General features: G+C 68.0%; 4 protein-coding genes across 4 annotated transcripts in view; 1 reads left to right on the top strand and 3 right to left on the bottom strand.

The window, feature by feature from the left end:
* Nucleotides 1–409: 409 nt before the first annotated feature.
* On the bottom strand, nucleotides 410–1,314 carry MNEG_8188 (Regulatory protein uhpC; the record flags this gene model as incomplete). Its single annotated transcript, XM_014043343.1, has 3 exons — nucleotides 410–540; nucleotides 836–937; nucleotides 1,239–1,314. 3 exons carry the CDS (start codon nucleotides 1,312–1,314, stop codon nucleotides 410–412), a joined length of 309 nt encoding a protein of 102 aa, XP_013898797.1.
* Nucleotides 1,315–4,126: 2,812 nt separating this feature from the next.
* On the top strand, nucleotides 4,127–5,789 carry MNEG_8187 (hypothetical protein; the record flags this gene model as incomplete). The annotated part of the gene is made up of 3 exons (XM_014043342.1): nucleotides 4,127–4,346; nucleotides 4,587–4,874; nucleotides 5,092–5,789. 3 exons carry the CDS (start codon nucleotides 4,127–4,129, stop codon nucleotides 5,787–5,789), a joined length of 1,206 nt encoding a protein of 401 aa, XP_013898796.1.
* A 427-nt stretch (nucleotides 5,790–6,216) lies between these two features.
* MNEG_8186 (7,8-dihydro-8-oxoguanine triphosphatase) lies at nucleotides 6,217–7,461 on the bottom strand (the record flags this gene model as incomplete). The annotated part of the gene is made up of 4 exons (XM_014043341.1): nucleotides 6,217–6,365; nucleotides 6,577–6,655; nucleotides 6,981–7,046; nucleotides 7,354–7,461. The coding sequence occupies 4 exons, from the start codon at nucleotides 7,459–7,461 to the stop codon at nucleotides 6,217–6,219; spliced, it is 402 nt and encodes a 133-aa protein (XP_013898795.1).
* Nucleotides 7,462–8,487: 1,026 nt separating this feature from the next.
* The window catches only part of MNEG_8185 (hypothetical protein), a gene marked incomplete at both ends in the record, with an annotated part of 2,186 nt that continues 1,245 nt past the window's right edge, over nucleotides 8,488–9,428 (bottom strand). Inside the window, one exon of the mRNA XM_014043340.1 lies at nucleotides 8,488–9,405. Coding sequence (XP_013898794.1) covers nucleotides 8,488–9,405 — 918 coding nt within the window. The remainder of the gene's footprint in view (nucleotides 9,406–9,428) is intronic.

Genomic DNA, 9,428 nt, shown 5'->3' with positions numbered 1-9,428 from the left:
CTGCACGGGGGTGTGGGGGGGGGGAGAAGGGAGGGGATTGGCGAGAGGAATAGGGAGGGCAGGAGGGGGGAGAGGAACAGGAAGGGAAGGGGGCAGGCGCTGTGAGGTGAGAGGTGGGGAGGAGAGGTGAGGAGAGAAGAGAGGGGGTAAGCAGGGGCGAAGGATGCCAACAAGGCAGATGACCTGCATTTGCCACCATCACTCATGGGAGGCACAGGCCCGGATTTTCGGACGCCAGGTCTACTCATGCGGCTGGCGTGTGTGGGGCGGGGCCGTCCGACAGCCCGTGGCAGCCAGGCGGCGCCGCGCCCGCGGCCAGGGCGGTCTCGCGCTTCCAGCAGACATGCAAGCTGGCGACACATGCGGAAGGCCGTGGCGCGGCCCGTTCATGCTCCATGCCGCCCCGACCCTACTCACTGCCGCGCTCCTTGGCCGCGAACCAGCGCGTGAGTAGCATGGCGCAGGCGGGGGCGCCGATGCCCTGCAGCGCGCCGTTGATGGCCCACAGGGCCGACCAGTAGACCACGCTGCTGCCAAAACCTGGGGCGGCCGTGGGGTGGGGAGCCGAGGACAGGCGGGCGCGAGGGCGTGAGCCGTTGGATTGGGCGGCAGCTGCCTGTAAGTGCGTGGCTGAGGCGCCGGCACGCGTGTGCACAGGATGGCGCTAGCGGGAATACATGCGTATTGAGTCGTGGGATTGAGGCAAGGGATGTGATTTTGGCTCCACGTGGTGTTGCGAGATGGTCAGCCAGGCCACGCAGAGCGTGGGGATGGCTGCAAGCGCCAGCTTTGGGCGCCGGCCCCCCCTGAGCCGCCCACCCCCTGCGCTGCCCACCGAAGGCGATGTTGACGACTGATGTGGCCATGAGGCCATAGGCGAGCATCTTGGTAGGGGAGAAGGCCGCGCCCAGCATGCCGCCGGCAAACTTGCTGATGCCTGTTGGTTGATGTGGCGTCAGGGGGCGGATTGGAACTCGTGTGAATGGAGCGCTGGGGTGAGGCCGACAGGGTGCCATTCATCAAGGCATGGTGCGGGCCTGGCGGCGCACCCGTCGCCCGACGCGCCGATCAACCAGCAGACACAGTGGCTGGTTTCTTGCTGGCGCGCCTGTGAGTGCCCACGCCGCGCGTTCGTCACCTCGCCAGCTCAGCAAACGCCATTCAGAAGCGGGGTGGGGACCGGGCATGCGACGCAGTGCCCAGAGCTGTTCAGGGGATGAAGGCATGCTGTTGCCCACCATAGGCGGCCGGGAACGCTGACGTCATCGCCCCGATGTCGGTCTTGGTCAACCCAAGCAGGGGGTCAGCCACCATGGTGGGCGCCGAGTAGGTCAGGGTGCCACGGTTGAGGTAGCTGCCCGGAAGGTGGTGAGGTGGGTGGGCGCGGCGGGGGCGGAGTGGGGCGAGGCAGGGAAGGGGAGGGGCCGTTGTGTGGTCGCATAGGAAGGCAGGGTAGGCGGTTCAGCGGACCGTGCACTTCACTGGGGGACAAAGTGGGCAGCAGCCCTGTGCTGGTAAAACCACAAACAGGACTCTTCCAGCTTTTGATGTCTTTTCAGCGAACCGAGGTGGAGCGCTCCATTGCTGGTGCTGTCGATCAAGCGTAGAGGCCAAGGTTTGCGGCATGCGCTGAACGCATGGTGCAAACACGAGCGCAGAGGCAGCAGTGAGAGCATCCTGAATCAGCCCCTGGGTCTGGTGGCTCCATGGGAGGGTGCGGGGATGCGGTCCCCAGGACTCACAGGCAGGTGTATGCCACAAGGATGCCGGCAAACACCACAAGCCGGCGCGCCACGAAACCCGGCGGGTGTGACAGCTCAGCGCTGGCTAGGGGGTCGGGCTCGGGCCCGCCCGCCGCGGCGCCCGAGGCAGCGCGCGGCGGCGGCGGCGCCCGGGGGCGTGCGGGGGTGGCTGGCGCCAGCGGCTCGTTCGCAGGAACTAGGGCAGGGTGCCGAGGCGGGCCCGTCGCGAGGCGTCGTGCCAGGGCAGGGGCCCCACGGGGCAGCAGGGGACGTGCCAAGCCGTTCATTGTGCTGCGTGATGCTCGCATGGCTGACGCCCGGAGCGTTGACGCCGATGTGGCGCCAACAGCCTGCAGTGTCGTGTCGTGGCGGGGTGTGCCATGCGCGACAGGTAAGCCGTGCGTGTCTTGGGAGCATGATTTACGGCATGGTTTGCGACATAACGCCGCTCGCATCACCTGGCAAGCGGGCATGGTGCACGACCAGTGTCCGTCGTAACCCACTGACAGAAGATCAGCTTGGATTGCTGGCAGGAAGCGGGTATGATGTTATCTGACATAAGTGTGTTCGACATGATTCATTTGTCACGTGATAGGTAGCTGCGATCTCAACAACAGATCAAACCTTCAGATGCTTTTGGTCAGGTTTCATCACTGCACATGATGCGTGGCCGGTGCACCCGTAGGATAGGGCAGTGTGGGATTTATCACAGCAGCACCTGCGTTTAGCGGGTCGCGTCCATGTCGCACCCGCGCACACGGGCTCGGCGCAGCGCGCGCAACGGTGGCGCGCACGCATCCGTGCCCGCCGACCTGGTCGACCTGCTGGACTCAGATGATGAGGTCGTGGTGGTGTTGGATGACGCCGCGCAGCCGCAACCCTCAGGACGGCGCACCATTCAGCGGCTTCGGCGTGTAGAGGGGCCGGAGGGGGACGTCTTGCCGGCGACTCGGGTCAACCCCCATCCAGGTGCGCGGCGCTGTGGTCGTGGCTGGACATGTTGCCTGGAGACTTGACAGCTTAAATATGGTGATTACTGACATAGAAACCCCTTCAGCATGCGCGCTGCCTACCTCATGCGAGCTGTTGTGTGGTCTGCTATCCAAGTTCGGCTCGCACACCGCCAACATTCCTGCGACCACCCAACCACAGCGGGCGCAGAAGCAGCAGCACCACCAGCAACAGCAGCACCAGCGTCAGCAGCACCGCCCGCGCCCGCACCCCAGCCCGCCCCAGCGCCCGCCCCAGTCTCCGCCCCAGCCCCTGCCGCCGCCGCTGCCGGCGACAGCGACGGGGAGCTTGATGGCGCTGGTTGCCCCATCTGCATGGAGCCCATGGCAGACGCGGGCCCGCACCGCCCCGCGGCGCTGCGCTGCGGCCACCTGTTTGGGGAGGGCTGCGTCAGGCGCTGGCTGGCGGAGGCGCCCCGGCCGCGGTGCCCCCAGTGCAACAGCAAGTGGGTGCTCGCGACCCCTCCCCCACGTCACGGCCCCCTCCTCGTTTCCCTCGACCTGCCCGTCCCGCTTTCACTGTGCATGCGCTCAAGAATTGCGCTTATGCAAACCAATGCACAAATGACATTCATGCCTTCAAACTGCGGCCCCGCAACCGGACTCGTCCCCCACCATCTCTCCAGAGCCAAGGTCAAAGACATCAGGCTGCTCTACAACCTGCCCGTCGCCATAGCCCCCGCGCCCGCGCCGCGCCCAGAGGACGCCGCAGCACTGGCCGAGTTGCGGCGCCAGCTGGACCAGGAGCGTCGGCAGCGGCAGCAGGAGCGCGAGGAGCGCGAGCGCCTGCAGGCGCAGCTGGCGACCATCGGGGGCACGGGCGCGGGGCGCGGCGCGGGGGGCGGGCCGGCGCCGACGGCGCGGCTGGCGGTGCAGCAGCGGCAAGGGTGGCATGTACAGCAGCAGGCGGGAATGGATTTTCACAATCAGCAGCAGCTCTACCAGCAAAGTTATCAGCAGCAGCAGCACCAGTACACGCATCAGCAGCAGCGCCAGCTTGGTGGCGGTGGGGCGGGGTCGGCAGCAGGCGGCGGCAGAATCCACCTAGCCCACATTCAGCAGCAGCAGCAGCAGCAGCAGCAGCAGCAGCAGCAGCAGCGGCTGGCGGGTTCCAAACGCCCCGCCACCAATCTGGAAGCGGAGCTTTTAGAGCAGAGCAGGCCCAGCAGAAACACACTGGATGCGCCGGCCAGTGCAATGGCGCCGCGCCCGGCCGTCCCTGCCATGGGCCCGCCCTTGCGGCTCGCCACGCTCCCCGCCTGGGGCGACGCCGCCGGCGCCGCGCACCGTCCACCGCCTGTCGCGCCGGGGGCGCTGTCCGTTGCGCAGACCTATGCGTGCCGCGGCAGCCGCGCGTTTAGCCTGCAGGGGTCCATGCTGCTGCTGGCTGAGTCCACCCCGGCCGGCGGCGCGGGCGGGGGCGCGGGCGCCCCCGCGGAGCAGCGTCTGCGGAAGGTGTCGATCTACATGCCTGGCAGCGCCTCGCACATCCGGCTGTCGGACGGCGCCGCGCGCGTGGCACGCGTGTGCGCGGTGGCGCCGCAGCCGCTGGAGGGGGGCGGCAAGCTGGTGGCGGTCGGCACGCAGGGCGCGGGTGAGCGAGGCGCGATGCCGTCAGTGCTGTCCGGGGCTCGGCGACTCGCCAGGCACCGCCTCGCCCTTGCACAGGACCGAGCAATCGGTTGCCTGGCTGCAGCGCTCTCGGCAGCGCTGCTCCTGCGCCTCGAGTTTTGCTTGGTCATGCCCTTGTCGCCTCTGTAGCCCGCATGGCCCCTCCCGTTGACCCTGCACCCACCATGGCCCCCACTGCCCCTGTATTCCCCAACTCCCCAAGGCCTGCTCATCGCGTCCACCGACAGCAACTGCGTCGTCCACCGCCTGCAGCTGCCCGGCAGCTGCGTCTGGAGCGCGGCCTGGAGCGCCGCGTGCGACCAGCAGGTCATGATAGGGCTCGACAGGGGGCGGCTGGGGCTCGTCGACCTGCGGATGACAGGCGGCGCCGGCAAGGGCCTGCTGCTGGAGGCGGCGGCGCCGGGCGTGCAGCAGCCGCTGCGGCGCCTGGCGGCGCTCGGGGCGGGCGTGGCGGGGGGCGCGGGGGCGGCGTGCCTGGTGGCGGCTCCGGGTGAGCGGCGGACACCGGGGATGCGCCGGGCCTTTGGGGGCCACGAGACAGGTGGCAGGCCATCTCGTGCCCATGTTTTGCTAGAACTCGCCATTCGTTGCGCATGAGTCTGATTTGGATGTTGCAAGCCACCTTGCTTCCCCAATTTCAAAGCCAGCCGAACCCCTATGTACGAGCCAGACACGAGCGCCCCACCCTGCATGCATGCGCGGCGCAGGCGGCGTGTATGCCTGGAGCGACGCCGGCAGTGGGGCCGGCGGCGGCGGCGGCGGCGGCGGCGGCTTCACGCAGCTTCTTGACGCCCGCAGCGTCCACGGCGGCAACTGCGAGAGCGTGGCTCTCACAGACGCGCCCTCTGAGGTCGTTGGCGGCGGCGCGGCCGGGCCGTTGGTCTGTGTTTCCTTCCGCGCGCCGCTGGCTGCCGCCGGTGGGCCGCAGCAGCAGGAGCAGCCGGCGGCGGCACACCTTTTGTACAGCCTCGAACGGTCGCAGGGCGCAGACCCAGCGGCAGGCGGCGCCGGAGCGGCGGTGGCAGCAGCGGCGGCAGGGGCAGAAGCTGACGGGGCAGCACGGGCACTGCGCGGCATGGCACGGCTGGCCGGCCACACCAGCTGCGGCGTCGTCACTGTGGGTGACTTTGTGCGGCTGCCGTCCGCCCACGGTTCGAGCCCGGCGCTCGCCTTCTATTCGGGCGACGAGCGCCGCAACACGGTCGCGGCCTGGGACTGCGGCAGCGGCGCCATGCTGGGCGGCGGCGGCGGCGGCGGCGCGGAGGCATGGGACGCGCTGGCCGGCCCCGTGCTGCAGGTTTCCGCCGCGCCGGGCGCGGGCGGCGGCGGCAGCCCCCTCATCGGGGCGCTGTGCGAGTCGCAGCTCGTGCTGTGGCGGTGGGACGCGGCGGCGGGGCACATGTGAGGGGCCGCCTCCGGTCGAGACGGCGCAGGCTGCTGAGCCCCTTGCCGTCGGGTGTGCGCTGCAGCTCGTCGGCGGCGCCCTTAACGCGCGTTCTCACATTTGCTTTTCCAGCTCTCTTCCCCGCTTGCATGCGCGGAGGTGTTTTCATATAATTGCTATCGAGAACCTGTAGGTTTGCTGACGTCCCGGACCTTTTGGTGGATAGGTGGCAGGTCCAATTATGGTGATGAGTGGTGACTGTCCAGAGTCGGTGTGCCGTCGACATCCGCAATGCTTTCCTGCATTCCTTACTATTTGGTGCGGTTCCTTGCTTCTTAGTAGGCAGCAAATGTGCGAGTTCGCCATCGCGCCGCAAGCTGCCGACCCTGCTCGTGTGCGGCAGCGCCGCCATACACAATGATGCCCAAACACGTGCTTTGCGCCTGTGTTACAAATGGCGCTGGAGCGCCTGCGTGACCGGCTCCACCAACGGGATGTCCGCGGCCGGCATGTCGTAGCCCGTCAGCTCGGGCCCCTCTGCCCATGCCAGCTGCTGCCCCTCCAAGCCGCGCGGCTCGCCAGACCACTTGCGGCACGCTGCACCGCGCGGGTGCAAAAGATGCGGACTATCAGCGAGAGGGAGCGTGGACGGCCATGCGAGGTGGTTAGGGGGCGCGGGCGGGCGTGTCGGCGCTGCAACGGCAGGGTTGCTTTTGCCGACGGGTGCCTGGGAGCCGTCCAGGGCATCACGCGCATGCATGCATCGTGCGACATGCATCGGGGGCAAAAGAAGGGGCTTCGCGCCCACCATACAGTGGCATCAGCAGGTGGAACGAGTCATAGGAGTGGCTGGCAAACGTCAGCGGCCGCAGGTCCTCCGGCTTGACCTGGGGTTTGAGGCCGGGCGGGCGGCTCGCGCCGGTCGGCCGTGCCAGCGCAGCCAGGGGGTGGCAGAGACCAGCCGTATGTATGCGCCTTCAGAGCCGGTCACCCGCCGGGCCGGCACAGGCTGTAGGGCTGCGGCTCAGGGCGCTCTCCACGCGAGGTCGGCCTAACGGCGACGCGCTGCGGGCCCAAGCCTGTTGGTTGTCCCGCACGGCGTGCCCCGCGCCGACCCTACACCACGCGCGCGTCACCGGCCCCTCCCAGCACACGTGACCCCCTCACATCACATGGGCCCACAGCCTCGCAACCATCAACAGCAGCCCGCACCTCAATCCCCAGCTCTTCCCGCAGCTCCCGCACCAGCGCCGCCTCTGGCACCTCCCCGGGGTCGACCTGCGGGCGAGAGGTGTGGATGTAATAAGGGCTCGCAAGGGCCCGCTTCCCGCCCGCGTCCCGCCCGCCGCCGTGAGTGCGGACGGGCGCCGTGGGGCGGTGGCCAAGGGGATTCGCACGCTGAGGATGGGCGCCTGGGTGTGCGTGGCGCCGTGGCTGGTGGTCGCACTCGTGTCTGGTGCATATGGTGGACGCGCGCATCCCAGCAGGAGCGTCAGGAAAGGGGGGGAGGGTGCCGCCACGCAAGCTGCTTGGAAGCTGCTGGCCCCTGCTGGATGGAGGTTTGAACTGAGGGCGGGAGCCTCACCTTGCCCCCAGGAAACTCCCACAGTCCTGCCATCGGGCCGCCAGGCGGCCGCTGGGCGAGGAGCACGTGGGGCCCGTCGATCAGTGCGGCGGCCACGACCAGCACCATCTTTTTGGCAGTCACGGCACCTGCACAGCCACGCGTGATGGGGGCAGTTGCATCGGCAGCTGCAGTCACGTGTGATGCGTGCATCGTTGACCAGTGCCCAGTGCTGCACACTCGCCTTGTCCCGATGCTGTTTCTGTGCTGGACGCCATTCTCTGTTGCTGTTTAGACTGCGACGGGACTCTGCTGCAGCCAGCTCCAAGCGTCGTCGATCTATGCAGGAGCTGTGCGTTGTGCGAGAGGCGTTGTGGCGCGGAAAAAATACATGAGGCTCTCATTGGTTCCTCAAAGCTAGATCACAGCTCCAAGCCGCGCGTACTGATCACTGCAATCCGAGACGCGCTAAACTCTTTGAGACGCCATGCACGCCGAGGAAATCAAGGAATGTCATCAATGCACGGTCGGCCTGCTGGCCGTGATACCAGTTGTTGCTTCGCCTGGTTACGCCGCGTCACCCCGCATGCCCCGCCTGGTGACTTGCCTCATATCGTGGCGCGTCTTTGGGACAAGGCGTACAACGTCAGACGCATGGTCAGAATCACATACACATGCATGTCTGGTTGAAAGCCTGGACTCACGGCCCGGCCTGACCCGCTCCCGCGCCTGGCGTTATGAGGAATCCCCCCCCCCCCCCCCCCCGATTGGTGCAATGCCAGCACTCCAAGACGCCCCTTGCAGCCGCTATTCAACAAACTTACACGATGTGCACAAGGTGTGCACACAACAGAATTCAGCAATACGTGTGCCATAGTGCAAAAATGCGCCTTGGTGTGCCGCTGCAAGGCGTTGCAATTGTGAATGGAACGTGTCATGTGCATGCAGACAGCAGTGAGAGCTGCCATCAATCAGAATGCGTGCATTTATCAGGCCATCAGTGGGGATGGCGGCCGCACTCACGTGTGGGGGTCATGAGGACAAAATGCACCGCTTCCAATGGGAGCCGTCAGTGCCTTGGACAAACGTGCAAAAATGAAGACATCAAATGTCGGCCCCGGCAATGGCATCGGGTGCCAGTCGCACGCCCAGGGCTCACGTCAAAAGTAACCGCGACCCAGAGCGCGCTTCTGAAGCAGCGAGCCGCGCCGCGAGCCGCGCGGCGCGCGCCGACGCGCGCAGCCAGCCGGCGGAAAGGAAGAGCGCCAGCAGGCCGGCGCCCACGACCCAGGGTGCCTCGGGCAGCACGGCGCCGGCGGTGGCCGGCAGTAGGTCCAGGTCAAAGGACGCGAGCTTGTATGGCAGGAGGTCGACGTGGGCCGGGTCCGTCAGCAGCCGCAGGAACGTGCGGCGGCTCGCGTAGCGCACGAGCAGCACGCGGCTCCAGTCGCGCTTGGGGGCCAGCTTCAGCAAGCTGGGCCCCGCCGCGCCCGCAAAGAGCGGGTACGACGCGCGCCCGAGCCACGTCTTTACGAGCCCGGCCTCGTACGCGCGGGCGGCCTCCGCCGGGCCGCCTTCGATCGTCGGCGCGCCGGGCAGCTTCCTGAGCTTGGGCTCCAGCTGCACCAGGTGCAGCATGTAGGTCGGCGCCCCGTCGTCGGCCTCTGCCCAGGCGCGCAGCCTGGGCAGCAGAGCGCGCAGCTCGCCCGCCGGGATTGGCAGCGCCTTGACGGCCGACAAGAAGCCGTCGATCTCTGCCTTGGAAAGCGCGCTGCTGCCCCATTTCAGGGGGAAAGGGGGCAGGCCCGTGCCGTTGAGGTCGAGGCGCAGCGGCCAGAACGGCTCGCCGCCGCCGGGCGCGACGCCGCCGGCGCTGCTCCAGGAGACAAGGCTGCCGCTGCCCCACAGGGGGTGCCAGTCTATCGACCCTTCGGTCCACTGCCCGTGCCACGCCACAAACGCCGCAAAGGCGAGCGACAGCACAGCGCCCAGCGCCAGCAAACCGCCACTGCCGCCGCCGCCGCCGCTGCCGCGGCCATGGTCATGGCCGCCAAGCGGTGCAGCCGCCTGCCCCTGCGCAGGGGCGGGTGCAGGCG

Source organism: Monoraphidium neglectum (assembly GCF_000611645.1).
Source record: "Monoraphidium neglectum strain SAG 48.87 unplaced genomic scaffold scaffold01527, whole genome shotgun sequence".
Taxonomy (NCBI): Eukaryota; Viridiplantae; Chlorophyta; class Chlorophyceae; order Sphaeropleales; family Selenastraceae; genus Monoraphidium; species Monoraphidium neglectum.
This window is presented reverse-complemented; position numbering and strand designations above follow the sequence as displayed.